Raw genomic sequence first — 22,079 nt, 5'->3', positions numbered from 1 at the left:
TAGCATTTGGGAAAACCACCATACTAAGTTTACATATAACCAAAAGAATCATACAGAGGCTGACTCCCCTGGCAGCACTCAGAAACAAATTGCATTCCTCAGTATATGTTAAAGTCACACCCTCTAGGGTGACAACATGTCTCAAGCAAGTGAAAGTAAACTTAAATAGAGGAAGTGGCTCTGTTTTCAGATTAGAAAGATGAGCCAAAAGTTCGGAAAGCTGAAAAAACACAGGGTATCAACACACAACTTTGCTCCTCAACCCTTTGGCAACCACTAATCTTTTTACTCTATCCATAATTTTGGTTTCTGGATAATGTCATTTTTGGAAATATGCATTTAAGTCTTTTCATACTTGATAGTTCATCTCTTTTTAGTCCTTAGTAATATTCCATTGTATGACTATAGCACAGTTTATACACTCATCTTTCTAAGGTTATCATTGTTACTTCACAAATTGGTTGAATTTTTGCATGCATGTTCATAAGGCAGTTCTCTTGTTTGTAACAATATCATCTGGTTTTGATTTAGAGTAATGCTAGCATTATACACTGAATTGAAATGTACTCTGTATTAAGCTATTTGTGCATTGCTATAGATAAATACATGAGATTGGGTAATTTATGAGGAAATAGGTTTCATTGGCTCACAGTTCTACAGGTTGTACAGGAAGCATAACATGGGGCTCTGCTTCTGGGGAGGCCTGTGGAAGCTTACAATTATGGTGGAACCTGAAGAAGAACTTGCACATCATATGGCTGGAGCAGGAGCAAGAGAGAGAGGTGGGAGGTGCATGCACATTTAAATGACCAATTTTCATGAGAATCACTATTATGAGTACAGCACCAAAGGCATGGTACTAAATTGTGAGAAATCTTTCCTCACGATGCATTCACCTCTCACGAAGCTTTACTTCCAACATTGGGGATTACATTGCAATGGGAGGTTTTGGTGGGGACACACATCCAAACTATATCATAATTTTTAATTTTAGGGGTAGAGTTTGTTTAAAATTATATCTCTTTTTTTTTTCTAAAATATTTGGTAGAACTCACCAGTGTAGGAATCTTGGCCTGGACTTTTCACTCTAGGAAGATTTTTAACTATAGCTTAATCTTTTATATATTTCGGGCAATGCAGGCTATCTATTTTTTCTTCAGATATTGTAATTTTTTGACTACTGCCTAGATTTTATTTTCCTGTTGTTGACATCATTTATATTTTGGCAAAAGAGAGTTTGATCTTTTCCATAAATATTTCCTCTGAACCTTTGCCAGAATCAGTATACTGTCATTCCTGGTTAAAAAGATTTTCTTATATTATACTTTAAGTTCTAAGTTACCTGTGCAGAATGTGCAGATTTGTTACATATGTATACACATTCCACGGTAGTTTGCTGTACTCATCAAACCATTATCTACATTAGGTATTTCTCCTAATGCTACCCCTCCCCTAGCCGCTCACCCCCCAACAGGCCCTGGTGTGTGATGTTCCCCTCTCTGTGTCCATATGTTCTCATTGTTCAACTCCCACTTATGAGTGAGAATAAGTGGTGTTTGGTTTTCTGTTCTTGTGATAGTTTGCTCATAATGATGGTTTCCAGCTTCATACATGTCCCTGCAAAGGACATGAATTCATATTCTGTTTTATGGCTGCATAGTGTTTTGTGGTCTATATGTGCCATATTTTCTTTATCCAGTCTATCATTGATGGACATTTGGGTTGGTTCCAAGTCTTTGCTATTGTGAATAGTGCCCCAATAAACATTACGTGTGCATTTGTCTTTATAGTAGAATGATTTATAATCCTTTGGATATATAACCAGTAATGGGATTGCTGGGTCACATGGTATTTCTAGTCCTAGATCCTTGAGGAATCGCCACACTGTCTTCCACAATGGTTGAACTAATTTTCACTCCCACCAACAGTGTAAAAGTGTTCCTATTTCTCCATATGCTCTCCAGCATCTGTTGTTTCCTGACTTTTTAATGATCACCATTCAACTGGCATGAGATGACATCTCATTGTGGTTTTGATTTGCATTTTTATGATGACCAGTGATAATGAGCATTTTTTCATGTGTCTCTTGGCTGCATGAATGTCTTCTTTTGAGAAGTATCTGTTCATATACTTTGCACACTTTTTGATGGGGTTGTTTCTTTTTTTCTCATAAATTTGTTCAAGTTCTTGTAGATTCTGGATATTAGCCCTGTGTCAGATGGATAGATTGCAAAAATTTTCTCCCATTCTGTAGGTTGCTTGTTCATTTTGATGCTAGTTTCTTTTGCTGTGCCGAAGCTCTTTAGGTTAATTTAGTCCCATTTGTCAATGTTGGCTTTTGTTGCCATTGCTTTTAGTGTTTTAGTCATGAAGTCTTTGCCCATGCCTATGTCCTGAATGGTATTGCCTAGTTGTCTTCTAGGCTTTTTGTGGTTTTAGATCTTATGTTTTAGTCTTTAATGTGTCTTGAGTTAATTTTTGTATAAGGTGTAAGGAAGGGGTCGAGTTTCAGTTTTCTGCATATGACCAACCAGCTTTCTCAACACCATTTATTAAATAGGGAATTCTTTCCCCATTGCTTTTTTTCAGTTTTGTCAAATATCAGATGGTAATTTTCACATTTCAATGAATTTGTCAATCTTTTCTAAGTTGTCATGTTTATTCACATAAATTTTATATTATTACCTTGTATTTTTAAGTATCTGTAGAATCTGAAATAATGTCACATTAACTCATTTTCAAAGTTAGTAATTTGTTGCTTTTTCTTTTCAAGAGCTAGTTTGGCTAGGTAGACTTTTGCTTTTATTGATCCTCTCAAAGTGTTTGGTATTGTTCAAGTTTTCTATCATTTTTGTGTTTTATTAGTTCCATCTCTGATGTTTTAGTTCTCTTTGCCTATTATTTTAAAAATCTATAGTTGGGAGCTTATCAGCAACATAAATTGAATTCTCACAATTTTGGAAGCTGCACAGTTCAAGATCAAGGTCTCATCAGATTTAATGCCTGAAGAGGTACCACTTCATGATTCATCGATACATTCTTTTCCCCTGTGTCCTCACATGGCAGAAAGGCTAAAGAGGCTTGCTGGGGTTATTTCTATCAGAGCTTAAATCCATTTATGAAGGGTTGGCCCTCGTGACCTAATTACATCCAAAAACTCCTATCTCTATGATTTGATTTTAGCGTATGAAAATTGCAAGGAGAAAAACATTCAAACCAATACAGATATTTATCATTTCCTGTCCTCTGCTTCCACTGAGTTTACTTTCTTCTTCTTCTTCTTTTTTTAGTTTCTTAAGGTAAAAGTCAAAATTATTTATTTGAGAGTCTTCTAATATAGACATTCGTACCGAAAATTTTTATTTATGTGCTGTTGTAGATGCATTTTGCAATATCTAATGTGTTGCGTTTTCATTTGAAGTTAGTTCAAAATACTTTCTAATTTTCCTTTTTATTATTTTTTGAACCGACCCAGGGTTATTTGGATGTATGTTACTTAATTTGCAATGGTTGAGTTGTTCCAGGTACATTTTTACTATTGATTTTTAATTTGATTGCTTTGGGGTCAGGTAATGTGTTTTGTATGACTTAAAACCTTCTTGATCCTTTTATTAAGATATGATCTAGAATATAGTCTTTGAATACTTCAAAAGAATGGTGTTGTCTATCATATTCTTACTGATTTTCTGCCTCCTTATTCTACCACTTGAGTAAGGGGTTTAGAAATTTTAGACTATACTTGGGCATTTGTCCATTTCTTTTGCAGTTCTATTTTTGTATCATGTATTTTGAAGCATTTATGTTATTATGTACAGAAATATTTAGGACTGTTATGTTTTCTTGATTAAGTGAACCCTTTGTCACTATAAAATGAGTTTGTTTATTGCTGGTAATAGTTTTGCTATGAAATGTACTTTGGTATTAATACAACCACTCTTCCTCAACCTTCTTTTGTCAAGTGGTAGTGTGGTATATCTTGTTTCATCTTTAACCAATTTTTGTCTTTATATTTAAAGTTTATTTATTATAGGCATTATACAGATAGATCTTACTTTTATATCCATTCTAACAATCTGCCTTTGAACAGTGGTTTTTAGACTAGTTTAATTTATTATGTAATTATTGATATGATAAAAGTTGTCTGTCATCATGCTGTTTGATTTCTATTAGTCCCAGATCTTCTTTGTTTTGCTTTTGTTCTTTATCTGCTTCCTTCAGACTAGTTTAGTAATTTTTATGATTTAGTTTTATATGTATATATATATATAGGTATAACTTTTTTAGTTATTGGTCTAGTTTTATATTTCTTTATGATTTAGTCATATCTTTTTGTGGTATAAGTTTATTTGGTTATGAGGTATAACTTTGCTTTGCTGTCTTAGTGGTTTTTTAGGATTTGTAGTGTATGGATTTACCTCATCACAACCCACCTTCAAGTAATATTATATCATATCATAGATGGTATAAGAAATTACAATTGTATATTTTCATTTCTTGACTTCCAGCCAGATTCCAGCCTGGATCTGCGGGATTGTAGCTTTCATTAAGTTTAGAATATGTTTAACTAATTTTTCCTCAAATGTTTTATTCTGTTTCTCCTCCTATCTGTTTGGGGACTTAAATATTACCTGCTGGGAGTTTGCTTGTAGTTCTCTAGTGTCTGAAATTTGTGAATCTTTTCTTTCATGATGGCAAATCAATCTATAATCTATGCTCATATCTACTCAGTGTAGCTTTCATCTCTGGCATTGTAACTTGTATCTATACAAGTGCAATTTAGTTTTTGAAAGTATCTTCTATTGCTCTACTTATCTTATTGATTTTTATTGTAAAATAGAGTTGAGTTACTTATAAACAACTTGATCCTTTTCATTTTTGCTTTTTATAGTATGAGCTAACTCCCCACACCTGAGGCAAGGCCTTTCTGACTATTCATTTTCCTGTGAAGACTGAGTCTTCCAGGTAAATGTATAAAAATAGATACTCTTCTTGCCACTATGTGAGCACCAGGTGTGATTTTCTCTAAATTTATAAGTCCCCCGCTCCGACCCAGCTTGGTCTTTTTTTTTATTTTATTTTTTAAAATTTTTTTGTTATTATCATACTTTAAGTTCTAGGGTACATGTGCATAACGTGCAGGTTTGTTACATATGTGTACTTGTGCCATGTTGGCATGCTGCACTCATCAACTCGTCAGCACCCATCAACTCATCATTTACATCAGGTATAACTCCCAATGCAATCCCTCCCCCGTCCCCACTCCCCATGATAGGCCCCAGTGCATGATGTTCCCCTTCCTGAGTCCAAGTGATCTCATTGTTCAGTTCCCACCTATGAGTGAGGACATGTGGTGTTTGGTTTTCTGTTCTTGTGAGAGTTTGCTGAGAATGACAGCTTGGTGTTAGGTAGTTTTCTGGCTCACGTGCAATATTTATTATTTTGCTAAATACGGGGAGGGGGTTTCCAGGGGTTTCTTGCTGTTGCTTCTATATCTCTCTCCTCCTTAGTGCTTTGTTCTGTAATGTCTCTCTGCTTTGGTTTTACCAGACTCTAAGCTTCATCACTGTAACCAAGAGAGTCTGGTAGGTTCCACTTCAGTTTTTTTTTTCCTGTGTCATGTCTTGGAATCTCTGTCAAGGCAGGAAGCTGAAACATTCATAAGGTTTGTTTCCCATCTTTTTTCTGTTTTTCAGGGATTTTCATCTTCTTTGCCTAATGTTCAGTGTCATTAGTGTCAAAAAAAATGTTTAATGCATTTCGTGTGTTTTATTTTTAGTTATTTCAGCTAAGAAGAAAAATCAATACCCGTTGTTCTCTCCTGGCTGGAGGCAGACTACTCTAGAGCTTCAGCACATGCCACACACTGGATAAAATGCTTTTCTTCCCCCTTTGCTCAGCTGCTTCCTTTTCAATCTTCTTTCCACAGTGTAACCGTACATTCCTCAGGGGAATTTTCCATGGGCCTAGTATATATCTTATTCTTAGCAATCTGTTTTCTTAAAGTATCTATCTGAATTTATAATTGCCACTTTTCTGGGGCTTTGCTTTTCAGTATATTTTAAGTGAAACAAGAGCAGAGGTTTTTTTTTTTTTTTTTTTTTTCTGTTTAATCTGCAGAGCTTAGTATAATGCCTTCCACATGGTAGCCAATCAATATATATTTTTTCGGTGTTGCGGGAAGTCAGGGACCCCAAACAGAGGGACCAGCTGAAGCCAAGGCAGAAGAACATAAATTGTGAAGATTTCATGGACATTTATTAGTTCCCCAAATTAATACTTTTATAATTTCTTATGCCTGTCTTTACTGCAGTCTCTGAACATAAATTGTGAAGATTTCATGGACACTTATCACTTCCTCAATCAATACCCTTGTGATTTCCTATGCCTGTCTTTACTTTGATCTCTTAATCCCATCATCTTCATAAGCTGAGGAGGATGTACGTCACCTCAGGACCCTGTGTTGATTGCATTAACTGCACAGATTGTTTGCAGAGCATGTGTGTTTGAACAATATGAAATCTGGGCACCTTGAAAAAAGAACAGGATAACAGCAATGTTCAGGGAACAAGGAAGATAACCTTAAACTCTGACTGCTGGGAGAGCCGGGCAGAAGAGAGCCATATTTCTCTTCTTTCAAAAGCAAATAGGAGACCTATCACTGAATTCTTTTTCTCAGCAAGGAACATCCCTGAGAAAGAGAATGCGTCCCTGAGGGGAGGCCTCTAAAATGGCCATTTTGTGGGCGGCTGTCTTTTATGGTCATAGACAAAGGGATGAAATAAGTCCTGGTCTCCCATAGCGCTCCCAGGCTTATTAGGACAAGGGAATTCCCACCTAATAAATTTTGGTCAAACCAATTGTCTCCTCTCAAATGCTGTCTCCTGATAAGATATTATCAATGACAATGTGTACCCAAAACTTCATTAGCAATTTTAATTTCAGCCCGTCCTGTGATCTCACTCTGCCTCCATTTGCTTTGTGATATTTTATTACCTTGTGAAGCATGTAATCTTTGTGACCCACACCCTATTTGTACACTCCCTCCCCTTTTGAAAATCGCTAAGAAGAACTTGCTGGTTTTACGGCTCAGGGAGCATCACGGAACCTGCTGACATGTGATGCCTCCCCCAGACACCCAGCTTTAAAATTTCTCTCTTTGTACTCTTTCCCTTTATTTCTCAGACCAACTGACACTTAGGGAAATAGAAAAGAACCCATGTGAATTATCAGGGGTGAGTTTCCCCCAGTAGTTCAGTGTATAAGTGATTGTTAAAATATGCAGCCTTTTATATCCCAAAAGTACTAATATATTTTATTTCTATCTCCTCCTTGAGACAGATTCAACTAGCCTATCAAAAAGCTTGGATGCAGTTCCTTCTTGTAAAAGAGCAAGGGAACTTAAAAAACATCACTGTGAAAAACTTACAGCAAAACTTGAACGAATGAAAAATAAGTTTTGTGTACCAAAAAAGGAACTATCAGAAACAAAAGAAATAAAATCACAGTTAGAGAATCAAAAAGTTAAATGGGAACAAGAGCCCTGCAGTGTGAGGTATGACATCCTAGTTTTAAATGAATATTTCAACTATTTATACTAAAATTATGTAGGATACTTTTTGTAATAGCTGACTTACCTTCTGAGGTTTAACTGGAGAAAAAAATCTCTGTCTTGTAGAGTGTCAAATTCTTTTAAATAATACAAGTTCTTAAATGTGAATATTTCTGCTGATAATTAAATGCATATTTATTTAAATCACAATTTTAATGGCTATATAGAAGGCCATTATTTGGAAATCCTTACTTAACTTACTTAACAAATTAATTTTTTTGATTTTTAAATTTCTGTATTATAAGTGATGCAAGGCATAACTGCATGCAAATATTTTTCTACCTTTCTAATTATTGACTTGGAATAAGTTCTTCAATATAAAAATATTTGGCTAAATTATAAGAAGTTTTTAAGAAGTTATTTGTGCGTTGCTTCTAAGTTATTCTCAAGAAAATTTATATTCATTTACAGCTCAACGAACAGAGTGTGAAATGGCCATTCTTTTCTCCCCCAAAATCAATTTCTTTTAATTATACACGTTTAATGTGCATGGAATGTAGAGAAAATACAGAATAATTTATTAGTTTATTCAACATCTCTTGCTCTCCTACATAAATAAAATTAATTCAGAGTTCTATGTTAAATGCATATTATTTTTATTCTTTAAGTATTATATTCTGTCTTGTGATAAAAGAGATTTAAAATTTGTTGATAAAATATATAATAATCAACAAGATACATTTAAAGCATTACTCAAAAAAGAAGCAAAAGATATATGGGATAACAGATATTAGACTATTTAACCTAATCTGAGATTTTAATATTAAAATTATTTTTAGGGATACTTGCCATATTTTATAAGTATGAATATTTATGTCTAATAAATCAGTAAATTATTCATAAAAACTAACCAGTTAACTTTAATCAGTCACTTTAATCAGTTAACTCTAAATGATCTGTCCTCATTGAGGAGTAATTTTGACTGTGTAAGATTTTTAAAAAGTAATTTTCAACTTATGAATTTGCTGGATAGCTTCCAGTATTCTTTTCCATAACAGTCATTGCTAGTTACAGAAACAGTTGTTAATAGTATGAGAAACTTTCTAACTAGAAGATGTTCTTTCCTCACTATTTTTCAAGTATGTATGTCATTTGGAAGAGGTTCGAGTAATAAATACCTGAGAACTAGAAAGAAAAAAAAATTCAAGAATATAGGAATTTTATTGGAATAATAAACCAATGTAGTAATAAATGTATCTCACAGTGAATTCTATTTTCTAACAAAATGAATTTTAAGATAAGTATGTTTAATGGCAGATTGACTTTAAACCAAGAAGAAGAGAAGAGAAGAAACGCCAATATATTAAATGAAAAACTTAGGAAAGAATTAGGAAGAATCGAAGAGCAACATAGGAAAGAGTTAGAAGTGAAACAAGAACTTGAACAGGCTCTCAGAATACAAGATATGGAAGTGAAGAGTGTAAGAAGTAATTTGAGTCAGGTAAATCAATCTCTGATAAAAATTTTATATTTCTAACTTTATTTCCCTCTGATTTAGTATGAATTATTCAGGTCTAAATCAGACAAAAATGTTATCTTAAAATTATCACTTTTGTAGCTACGGTTATTTGTTATTAATTATGACATCCATGTAGTATCTTATTTAAGTACAAAGAGCTTTTGAAAACAATGATTGTCCCTACCATATACTTAGTGATAATTTATTAGTACGTAGTTTTTTCCTAGCAACATAGTTAACATTTAATACTGACTCAAACATTATGAAGAGAAAGCAAAAGTTATTGTCATAGTAAACAAGCGCATGGTTTTCTATGTAGGGCTCTCTAGATTTTATCATCTTTCTTTTGTTTTTGAAATTGAAGACTTCTTTTATATTTACATATTTACCCAGTAGAATTAACTGAGATTTGGTGGAGAGGCCCTGGATGTAGACTCATAAGACTGGGAGAAAATCCTACAACTTGTTTATATTTTTAATCTTTTCCTTTCAGAATTGTGATAACTAAAAGTGCTTGTTACAATGTCTCAATTTATCAAAAATTCATAAATATAATTCTTAAAATTAACTATATATTTTTAAAAAATAGAATATCTAGAGAATATTCTCAGGAAAAAGGAACTGAAAGAACTTTGGGAAATTTTATCTGTCTAAATATATGCAGCACTAAGGCTCTTAGTATGGGATCTTGTATAATTTAGACATCAGAGTGTAAACCCAGTTTTTGTAGGCAGTCAAATTGATTAATCTTTAATTTTATGCTGTTGAGTTTGTTGTAATTCAGGGAACATTTTATTTTTTTCAATTCTCAGGCTCTTAAAAATTCTCTAGTCATTTATTTTGTACTTTCATGAATTCATTGTCTTCAAATAAATGTTTGAACTTTGGGGAATTTATGCTCTATAGCATTTGAAGTTTTGATTCAATGGTTCTTCAACTGATACCTACTTATAAAAACTCTTTCATTGTATAAATGTACAAGTTATTCTTTAGTTTCAGAGGAACTATGTTATGCCATTTTGACTGCTAGCTAAAAGTTTATTTTGTTTTATTTAGGTTTCTCACACTCATGAAAATGAAAATTATCTCCTACATGAAAATCGCATGTTGAAAAAGGAAATTGCCATGCTAAAACTGGAAATAGCCAAACTAAAACACCAACACCAGGAGAAGGAAAATAAATACTTTAAGGACATTAAGATTTTAAAAGAAAAGAATGCTGAACTTCAAATGACTCTAAAACTGAAAGAGGAATCATTAACAAAAAGGGCATCTCAATATAGTGGGCAGCTTAAAGTTCTGATGGCTGAGAACACAATGCTCACTTCTAAATTGAAGGAAAAACAAGACAAAGAAATACGGGAGAGAGAAATTGAATCATACTATCCTAGACTGGCTTCTGCTGTACAAGACCGTGATCAAATTGTGACATCAAGAAAAAGCCAAGGACTTGCTTTCCACACTGCAGGAGATGCTTCTCTGCAAGGCAAAATTAATGTTGATGTGAATAATACAATATATAACAATAAGGTGCTCCATCAACCACTTGCTGAAGCTCAAAGGAAATCCAAAAGCCTAAAAATTAATCTCAATTATGCAGGAGATGTTCTGAGGGAAAATACATTGGTTTCAGAACATGCACAAAGAGAGCGAGATGAAACACAGTATCAAATGAAGAAAGCTGAACACATGTATCAAAATGAACAAGATAATGTGAACATACACAATGAACAGCAGGAGTCTCTGGAGCAGACATTATTTCAACTACAAAGCAAAAATATGTGGCTTCGACAGCAATTAATTCATGCACATAAGAAAGCTGATAACAAAAGCAAGATAACAATTAATATTCAGCTTCTTAAGAGGAAAATGCAACATCATCTCCTAAAAGAGAAAAATGAGGAGTTATTTAATTACAATAACCATTTAAAAGACTGTATATATAAATATGAAAAAGAGAAAGAAGAAAGAGAAGTAAGTATCAAAAAATATAAATACTTGTCAACCTTCCTGAAAGAAAATTTAAAGCATATTTGGCGTTGGTTAAATGCTGAATCTAGTAGAATATAAATAGATGATAAATATACTTACTATGTCAGCTTAGAAACATACCTCATCTCCACAAAATGAAAGTTAAAGCTGAGAGAGACGTTACATTTTGAGTAAAGACATTGTGTCACTGATGAAATTTTAAGTTTAAGATTTTTAATAGATGAACATTAATGACATTGGGTTTTACTGTTGAAATAAAGGTTTTAATGTCTCTTTGTCGCCACATTTTATGACCACATTGAAGCAGATAAATGGGAATGCCCATATCAGCAATTAGTATTTTGAAATTAAGATTCAGTTCAGCAATCTACTTTGACAATTAATTATAAATTTTCCAGAGGAACTGAAGTGTATTTGAAGTATATTTTGAAGTGTACATTTCTGCATCTTGTAATAATACTTTTTTTCAGTAGCTTTTTGTATATTTTAGTTGATATAATTTTATTTTCATTTATGTCAATTTGACTTAAATCTGAACATATTTGAATCTCAAATTATGTATTGTTATAACCTCTCAATTTTTTAAAGACATCTGCATTTTATTAAATAATACCTTAGGACAAATGTAGTGAATTTTACAATATCAAATTTGATTTAATCACCCCACTGGTATTTATAACTTATTTTGAATATTGTTACAAATAATTTGCTCATAATTTATATTTCAAAGCTCAAAGACTATCATGTCCCAGAGAAAGGTCATTGTAGCTATCTGTGATTTATTAGCTTTGCATTGGATCCCCATTTTACAATTCATGTGGGGTGGCAAGGTTCATGTATAGTACAAAATAAGCGAGTAGAGAAGAGAAACATAGCAGCTGAGGTCAGGAGAGATGTGGAGAGCAGGTTACCTAGGGTCTCTAAAGGCTTTAAAATAAAAATAGTTTTATTCTGAGATAGAAATCTATTGGAAAAATTTCAACAGGTGATTGAATATGTGAGGAACTTTGATGTTGATTTGTGCTTCTAATACAGAAGAAAGAAAGCATTCCACTGTGTAGAATTTGCCACCACTAGTCCTGCCCCAACTTTTTTTTTTTTTTTTTTTTTTTTTTTTTTTTTTTGAGACTTCAGTAGGTTGTGAAGCATTACAGATTCATTAGGGGACAAATGACTAGTGGGATGAATCTGGTGTCTAGTAAGAGACTACCAGTTTGGCAGGAAGATAACACCTTCTTTTGTCCTTGAGTGGATTCAGTAATAAGCAGCAATGTGTACAAATGAAGAAAATAAGCTGAATCAATATATTTGGGGATTTTTTTTAAAGTAAATATTGTTAATTTGATAAGATAATTTACAAAATCAATAACAAATATGTCTTGTCAGGTCATTGTGAGACAACTTCAAAAACGATTGGCTGATCTCAATGAACAGTGTGTGTCAGATCTCACTAGAACTTACACCACATTATCACATTAATCTCAAAGATGAGATATAGGATTTAATGAAGAAATGATTTCAAGTCAAAAGTCAAGTATGTATTAAATGTAACATGCCAACAGTGAATCTATAGCTGGTTAAATAATATAAATTGTTTTATGATATTAATTTCCATGGGAAGACTTCTTTTATATGTTCATTATAATTAGTTTTATTACAATTCTATTTATAATATGCTTATTTTAAAAACTGTGGCTATCATTCTGCAATGTTTTTCTTATAATTACTTATTTTTTCATAATATTTACCCTTAAGAAGATTAAGAATTATACATTGCTTATCCCACAAGTTGAGAGACTATTCTTCAGATAAACAGTATTTTTCAGTGATTTATGTTGCCATGGTGAGGCAAGCCATATTTAATCAGAGAAGAATGTGTAATGGAATATTCCAGAAAATTATCTTATTTCTTAGCTCCACTTTTGTGAATGGATGCCAAGGACATTATACTACTCTCCAAAATGCAAATGTTTAGGTTAATATACACAATATTTGAATAGCTAGGCAATTCTTTTATTTTTTCTTTTTAATTATATTGTATAAACATATACATATTTAGATCATGTGTAGTAGGCATATTCAAAATAGAAAATAAAGGAAATTATCTTGATACTGCCATTGGATGTTTAAAAAGGAAATTTATTGGGAAAAAAATTCACGTATCATACAGTTCACACATTTAAATTGTACAACTCAATGTCTCTTAATATATTCACAATGTTGTATAACCATCACCACAATCATTTTCAGAACATTTTCATCGCCCTAAAGAGAAACTTCGTATGTCTTAGTCATCACCACCACTCACTCCTATGTTTCTCCACCTTCCCCAGTCCTAGGCAACCATCATCTAATTTTTGTCTTTATAGATTTTCCCGTTCTGAACATTTCATAGAAATGGAATCATACAATTTGTAGTGTTTAATGAGCAGCTTCTCTTACTTAGCGTAGTGTTTTTAAGGTTCATCTATTTTGTAGTACATATCGGTATTTCATTTTTATTTACTGTCCAATAATACTCTATTGCATGGCTACAGCAGCTATTCATTCATCAGTTGATAGATCTTTAGGCTGCTTCTCCTTTTGGCTATTATGAATAATGCTGCTATAAGCATTCACTTACAAGTTACTGTGTGGACCTATGTTTTTATTTCTCTGCCACTGGATTTTATATTTACTTAATTGGGCCGGTTTCCTCATCTCTCTGCCTTCCTCATGCTTTTCCTCCATTTTCAGTTTTTGTTCATCTGTCCTCATTCATTCAGACTTGGTGGACACATTTTCCATTTTCATGAAGCTTTCTCTGACTGTTCTGACTCTCATTGACCTTGTGCTTCAGGATGTGTTTTCTAGTTGGTGCAGAGCAATTTAACTTTCAGTTGTACATTGCTTTATTTTTTCATGAGACATAATCACGTCTTATTATAAATTTACCTAAGCAGAGGATTATATCTGACATACATGCTACCTGTTATTGTATAAATTGAAAATATTCTATCTTACCAGTTGTTACAACACAATTAAATATATTATACTGATAATTTATTTTTTCAGACATTGACATAATAAAGTTTTATTCGAAATATATTTCAATCAATAAATATAAAACAGAAATCACTCTAATAGAGGAGAATTGTTCTAGTCAATAATCAAATTTTTTCTGACTGTTGAGAAAAATTAAGTCTGCATTTTAAAAGTTTCAGATTTTGAAGCTTCAGATTTTAGAGTAGGGATTTTCAACACACAGTACAGGGTCTCCTCAGTTTGCAGTGGTGTTACATCTTGATAAATCCATTATAAGTTGACAATATTGAGAATGATAAACATAGAAAACACATAAACTTTATCTAGAGAAAAATGGTTAATAAAAAAAGAAAAATCAAAAAACCATAAAAGAATGCTTACAGAGAATGAACGTAGTTACCTTATCCTGAAGTTAGGTAAGAATCAGAAATGTTATGGGGACCAAATGAGAGCTTTCAAAAAATTATATTTCTTAGATCTGAATGAGCGAACCTGGAGTATTGTGAACTGTTGATGACAATGCTTTGAGGGCATCTTTGGCACCAAAATATAAATATAACTACTTATTTTTTCACTTATTGTTAGCATTTAGTATTTTATGCATAAAAACTTTTTTACCAAATAAATTTTGGCAGTTTAAATTCCGCAAATGATACTAATGAAAGTATAAATAATTTTGGGTTGTTTTAAAAAAGGTTATGTTTCAATCTGTCATTTTTGGAATAAAGTGTATAAACTGCATGTTATAAAATGGTTTACACATATATAACTCGTGAACTCAAGAGAAATAATATTTTTAGGAAAGAAGAGTGTCTCTAGATTTTTAATAATAATTTAACTTCTTTAAAAGACTGAATATAGAAAAGAGAAATTAAATGAATGTACTGTGACTTAATGCAATCTCTGGAGCATAATTTGGATTGGGAAATAAAGAAAAAAATGAATCAGGAAAAGAAATAACTGGGTAAGGTTTCAATATTTTAGAACTTTAAAAATATATATTAACTATAATTTCAACATATTTATTAAAACTGAGATATAAATTTGACCTAATCTGCATTTTTATAATTAAACAAATTATTCAATCTTAATGCTTTATCACAGCACAAACTGCAACTTTTTTTGAATACCTAAATATCACACTCTTATTCTTTAATGATTTTGAAAACAATAATGACAATGCCTTTGGCATATAATGTCAACTGCTCTCTTCATTATCTACTTCGAATTTTTATTTCTGAAGATATGTTTGTATTTGGTAATCTTCCTGGTGGTAGTGTGCATATCTGCTGTTCTTTAATATCTGAAAATCTGCCCTTGTTGTTTTTAAACATCATCAAAAATTATCTCGATTAACTTTTATTTCAATCTCTTTGATTCTGTTTAGTTTTTAAATATATTATGGATATTTACTTATTTTCTACTGGTACCTCCCATACGTATGTGAGTTATGTATATATATCACTAAACTTCTGCTGTTTTTGATACACACACACACACACACATGTGTATATATACACATATATTATATATATGTTATAATAAAACTATGTATTACCTAAAAAAGAGTAAAATGAGTAATTGTGTTTCTGCCACCGAGATTAAAAATAGAATTTTCCTCAGTGCCTTTGAAGCCCCCAACATGGCTGCTTTTCTATTTGCTGAGAACTTTAATTTGTTCTCTGATTCCAATTAATATTTTTCTCTCATTATCTTTCTCTGCATGGTTTTGGATGCCTTTCACTTTGTTAGCACTGTGCTAGCAAAGATCTTTAGATCTCTTCCTACAACTGTCGTTAAGTCTTCACATGATCTCTCATTTCCTTTTCCCTCCTCAACTCGGACTGTTTTCTTTTCTTTCTATTCTACTTTGAATAATTTTTGTGGTAATTTTTGTGTGTGTATTCTTTTCTTCCTATAGACTGTGGTCAAAATGTATCAAAAATGTATTTTTGTGTCTTTTGCAAATATTCACATATAAATATGCTTTTCCCCTTTGATGCTGATCTCTGAGTGAAAACTCGTATTTAATAATAGGTTAGTATTTTATATTAACATATTAGGTTGGTACAAAAGTAATCGTGGTTCAAAAATCATGATTACTTTCCCCCAACCAAATACTAAAATAAATATTAATAGTTTATTTATAAAAACTCTATATATGGTTATAATATCAATCCTTTATCTGTCATATATGTTGTAAAATTTTCTTCATATTACTTACATAAAGTTAAATTTTGTTAGAATGTTTTCAAACTGTGTTACATTGAAACAAATGAGAGAGGGATAATTTATTGATTTGTTTCTTTGTAGGTTAGAACACATTTGTTTAAAAAAAAAAAGGAAAGAAAAGAAATTGTTAAATATTCGTCTGAAACATTTTGATTTAGTCATTCTGTACATTCCTGCAGATATAAGGAGCTTTTAGAAATGACAGAAAAGAAGTTAAAGGAATGTGGAAATGGAAAGCTTAATTTCCATGGAGATTTTAAAACTGGTCTACTTGAAATGGATATTCAGATGAATAAGCTAACACATCAAGTACGTTTTGGGACCAAAAGAGGTACCCAAATACTTTGGGGAAATAAAAATCTGTCAGTGCTTTGAGAAGTGAAAGAGATTTGTTTTTTAATTTTATGGACTTAGAAGAATACATGTTTAATGTATTCTTTTTCTATAAGATGGGCATACTGCTCATTCTGTGTCTTGAACCCTGGCCAATGATATAAAAGCAAGCAGTACACCATCCTATGACTTCAAGTCACTAGTATCAAATCGGTTTTCTTGGTAACAATTTTATTGAGGTATAATTAACATGCCATGCAATTCACTCTTTGAAAGTGCACAGTTCAGTGGCTTTTAGTATTTTCACAGAGTTATACAATCGTCAACACAGTCTATTCTAGAATATTTTTATCACTCTTAAAAGAAATTCTACATTTTTGTCACCCACAGGTTTCCCATTCCTTGCTCAGTTCTAGGGAACCACCGATCTACTTTGTTTGTATATATTTGCCTGTTCTGTACGCTTCATCTTGTTCACATCACAGTATGTGGTGTGTTGTGACTGGATTCTTTCACTTAGCATAACATTTTCAGGGTCCTCTGTTGTAGCAAGTATCGGCACTTCATTTCTTCTTATTGCTGAGTATGTTTCATTGTCTAGATATAACAAACATTTTATCTACCCACACATCAGTTGATAGATCATTAGGTTGTTTCCATTTTGGGCTATTATTAATAATGCTGCCATGAACTTTTATTTATAAGTTTTTGTGTTTGCATATGTTTTCATGTCTCTTGGGTGCATACTTATGGGTGGAATTGAAGAGTCATATGGTATTCTATGTTTAACTTTATGCCCGTACATTTTCCAAAGCAGCTATACCATTTTTCATTAGCAGTATGAGGGTTCTAATTTCTCCACATTTTTACCAGGAATGATTCCATGCTAGTGGTGGGAAGTGGCACCCCTCCATGGTTTTGATTTGCATTCCCTAATGACTAATAATTTTAATCTTGTTTTAATGTGCATCTTAGCTATGTGTATATCTTTTTTGGAGAAATGTATATTTCTTTCCTTTGCCCATTTTCTAATTGGGTCATCTTTTTCTTTCTGAGTGGTAAGTGTTCTTTATATATCCTAGATACAAGTTTTCTAAGAGAAATACAGTTTTCAAATATTTTCTCCTACTCAGTGGCTTGCCTTTTTACTTTACTGTTAGTATATTTTCAAGCACCACAGCTTTAAATTATAATGTTAATCCATATTTTGAGTTGTTATATCTAAGAAGCTACCGCCAAATGTAGTCACAAAGATTTATTCCTGTCTTTTCTTCGAAGAAACCTGTAGTTTTAGCTCTTAAATTTAGCTATTTTATTTTCAGATAAATTTTAAATACAGTATTTGCTGGGACGCCAACTTTATTCTTTTGCATATGGATATCTATTTGTCCCAGAACCATTTGTTGAAAATGCTATTCTTTTCTCATGTAGTAATTTTGTTATCCTGGTTGAAAATCAATTGACCATACATGTGCAGGTCTATTTTTGGATTCTAAATTCTAAAACATTGATCTCTCTATTCTTATGCCAGTACCACATCAACTTACATGATAACTCTTTTTCAATCATTTTGCATATTACCAGCTATATATTATCATGCATAATAAAAGTTCAATATAGAGAAACATCTTTACTTTTTGTTTCTTGAAAGATTCCATGGCAAGCTTATTCCTTGCTGACTCCATGACATGATGGGAAGTCAAGCTTACAGAGACAAGAGTCCTTTCCTTTGTTTCTCTATTCAAACCTTTAGTCTCTCATTGAATGCCTCTCTCTTCAGTCCAATTTCCATCTAATCTTGGTCACATCATCTTCTTACAGTCTACTATTTCATGCATTAGGTTTTATTAACTCATTGTAATTTGCACAGTCATCTGTAGATGTTATCCATCCTGGGAGGAGAAGAGTCAGTCCAGGCTATAAGCTTTTCTCATTGGAAATGGAGCTAATTCATCATCTTGCAGTTCACAGGTAGATCCTTTTTTGACCTGGCACCTGATTCTTATGTATAACACCTGGGATGATCTTTTCTTGGTACAGTTCCTGCATTCTCAGAAATCACAATTCTCTGTAACTACTTCCCTCTGCTTAAATAGATCAAGATGCATGGGTATATTTTATAGCTTCATACATTTTTTTGGAATAAATATTTTATCCTATTCAAATAAAAAGTCTCGAAAGTTCAGCACTAAAAAATAGGTTATGTTCAGGCAATTTATAAGAGACAATAGTGAAATTAGTTGTTTAAATTTCAAAATATCAAAGCTAATTTTTTTGTATGATATGAAGAAGGATTGTGGTACAACATAAAGATTAAATGGTCTTAACTTCTTCGTATAGACAAACGTGAAGTAGAGTAAAGGGTAAATTGTATTTAATTTATTAACATTCAAAACCTACTACATTTATTTTACTTCTGAGATGATTAAAAATGATTCTATAATGTTCTCTTTATTTTCTCATTGAGGAAAGGAAAATGAATAATGAATGTCAGATTGATTACTTCATACTCTGCTGCTTAGCTTTCTTAAGATTGTACTTCTATGAAATCAGATAATGTCTGATTTTGATTGTTAAACCAAATATTTTTAGTTTTCTAGCTGTTGCACTTCAGAACTTGCCTCTTTGCTTCCCTGCCTTACTGATTTCCTAACTTGAGTGGAAATCCTAAAGAAGCACACTTGCCTAGTAATAAAAATTTTTAATTAAAAGGAATTTTAGGAAATCTTTCTCCTCAGTAGCTCTTATGTCTGTCTGTCTTCTACTTTTCTACTGCTTCTCATTAGCATAGTTTGACATGAAAAAATTAATATCAACCTCTACTAGATCATACTTTAAAGGTGACTAGTTCCTACTGTGTAAGTTTTCTATTGTAATTTTTTAAATCAATTTTTATTTTTATTGTTTCCTAACAATCACCCACAATTTAATGGGTTAAAACAACATTTGTTGCATTAATAAATCTGCCATTTGGGAGAAGCTTGGCCAGGACAGCTTGTCACTGTTCCTCTTATCTTTCCTGGGGACAGCTCAAAGACTGGGAAAGTACAATAATCTGAAGGTTTGCTCAGCTGTGTGTCTTGTTGTTAATGCTGGCCATTGCCTGGAACGTTGGCTGTGGCAGGTAGCCAGATCACCTACATTGGAGCTTCTAGGCATTCATAAATGGAACTTGCTTTGAATAAATGGAATATGGTAAGAGTTACACCATGAGATTTGCAGCATTAGCTTAGAAAAGGCTCTCTATCTCAAACTGCTTGCGCTTGGTACCTCCTTCCCCTGTTTTAAGTGAGGATGGTCAGGCCACATACTGTTAATTAGCTGTAAGTCACTAAGTTTGGCCCGTATTATTATTTTTTTAATGAGATGAATTTTTTTATATTTTTAGTTGACATGTACATACATGTTTATGGGATATAAAGTAACAGTGATATCTCCTCTATATATGTATACACTGTGTAATGCTCAAATCAGGATAACTAGTATATTCAATACCTGAAACATTTATTATTTGTTTCTGTTGGGAACATTTCCAATCCTCTCTTCTAGCTTTTTGAAAGCATACCATAAATTATAGCTAACTGTATTCACACTACAATGCCACAGAACACCAGAACTCATCCTCCTATCTAGGTATTAGCTATTATCAATTTAGTAAATATTGCTGATAAGTATTTTAAGCTTCAGCTTCTCGTTCATGTATTTAAAATTGCTTTCTGAATCACTGACTTAAAACAAACGGAAACAAATATACAATAATTATGAAGCTTATAATTACTTTAAAATGTACCATTTTGATTTGTTTTCTTTTTAATTTTAATTTTTGTGGGTACACAGTTGGTGTCTGTGTACATATATATATACATATATATGTATGAGTTAAATGAGACATTTTAATACAGGCATGAGATGCATAATAATCACATTAGGGTAAATGGGGTATTTGTCACCTCAAGCTTTTATCCAATGTGTTACAAACAAATTAATTATACTCTTTTAGTTATTTTTAAATGTCCAATTAAATTGTTTGTTACTGTACTTTTAATTTGTTTAAACACAAGCAGAAACTCAAGGAAACCTATAGCACTTAAGAGAGCATGGTATTGTTTCAATAAATAAGATGGAGCTGATAGTTAAAGATCTGGAATCTGAACTCTCCAAAATGAAAACTGTAGAAGACTTTAATAAAACAGAATTAGAAAAATATAAGCACTTCTATTTAGAGGAATTAAAATTTAGGGATTTGTTGTCAAATGAACTAGTCAGTCAAAATATAATTATAGAAAATAAGCTCATTAATTTACCTCAAAAGATTAATTTTTAGTGAGACAGGGTCACAACATCAGTGGGAAGTGAAAGTTAACTAGATAATATAATTATGGAAACATGGTGTTAGTAAATGAACTGAGCTCCCAAATGTTTGTCCAGGAGAGTTTATGTCTCTTCCACATTTGTTGGTTTTATATGGCTTTTTTTCCCCTTCCGATTCACATCTAGTCAACCTGATCTATTAGTCTTTCAGCTAAGTATTTTTGAAGCATTTAATTCAGACAGTAGTATTGTCATTAAATGGCTTTTCAGCATGTCCCCAAATAGAAATACTAATAAGTTTAACTATTGTTTGGAGGATTAAAATTGAGACCAAAATGGTCAAGTACAATTACTACTACATTTCACTTTCTGGCAGTTGGTAAATTAACTTTCTTTGGTAGTGATCTTGGGAATTATCATTAGACAGCACCCTGAGAAAACACCCTGTATAGTTTTCTTATTCTTTATAAAAACATCCTTGTGAAATGGGGAATTACTAATACAGAGATTAAGGGATGTATAATTCACAAAATGGTTAAAAATAGCACTTTTGTTAGCCTGAGGGTGTGTGTGGAAGACAGAAGGACAGGCCCCACCTCCGATGCCTTGGTCACAATGTTAGTAGCTGACTGCGTTTGAAGCTGTTTTAGTTCTTTTTGTCTCCCCTAGGAGTTGTTTGTGTGAATTACTTCTCAGTGTCAAATGCTTAATTGATCCCAAATAATGCGTGAAAATGTACAAGAAATGTTAAATCAAACGCCTGAAAATATATTTGAGGGATAATTTTTTAAAATCTTTAAACTGGTTTAATAAACACATATTTATAGCTTTTTTAGTTTTAGTTTCTTAATTGTATGTATTTAAGAAATACAACATGACGTTTTGATATATTTCTACATAGTGAATATTCATGGCAGGCAAAAAAAAACTTTTTGTTAGAAATTCTCCTAAAATATATATGTACTTTTTAAGAACAATTTAAAACCTATAATTACATACATTAGGCATGCTCTCACACGTCTTCATTGTTAAAGTACGGTTTAATGGGAAATGTTATTTATTCTTATAGAAGAGTTTTCTTTTTAAATACAAGTCCTTTTCTAATTATGTAGGATAAAA

At 32.2% G+C, this 22,079-nt stretch overlaps 1 protein-coding gene across 1 annotated transcript in view; it reads left to right on the top strand.

Annotated features, from left to right (window-relative positions):
* LOC112426922 (ankyrin repeat domain 30A) overlaps positions 1 to 22,079 on the top strand; it is a 133,167-nt gene that overhangs the window by 110,931 nt on the left and 157 nt on the right. The window contains exons 44-47 of the mRNA XM_071068735.1: positions 7,339 to 7,552; positions 8,867 to 9,050; positions 10,125 to 11,042; positions 12,447 to 12,594. Coding sequence (XP_070924836.1) covers positions 7,339 to 7,552; positions 8,867 to 9,050; positions 10,125 to 11,042; positions 12,447 to 12,539 — 1,409 coding nt within the window. The 3' untranslated portion in view covers positions 12,540 to 12,594. The remainder of the gene's footprint in view (positions 1 to 7,338; positions 7,553 to 8,866; positions 9,051 to 10,124; positions 11,043 to 12,446; positions 12,595 to 22,079) is intronic.

The sequence above is a fragment of the Macaca nemestrina genome, chromosome 9 (assembly GCF_043159975.1).
Source record: "Macaca nemestrina isolate mMacNem1 chromosome 9, mMacNem.hap1, whole genome shotgun sequence".
NCBI lineage: Eukaryota > Metazoa > Chordata > Mammalia > Primates > Cercopithecidae > Macaca > Macaca nemestrina.
The sequence above is the reverse complement of the archived record's forward strand: the minus strand, read 5'-3'. Positions and strand labels throughout refer to the sequence as shown.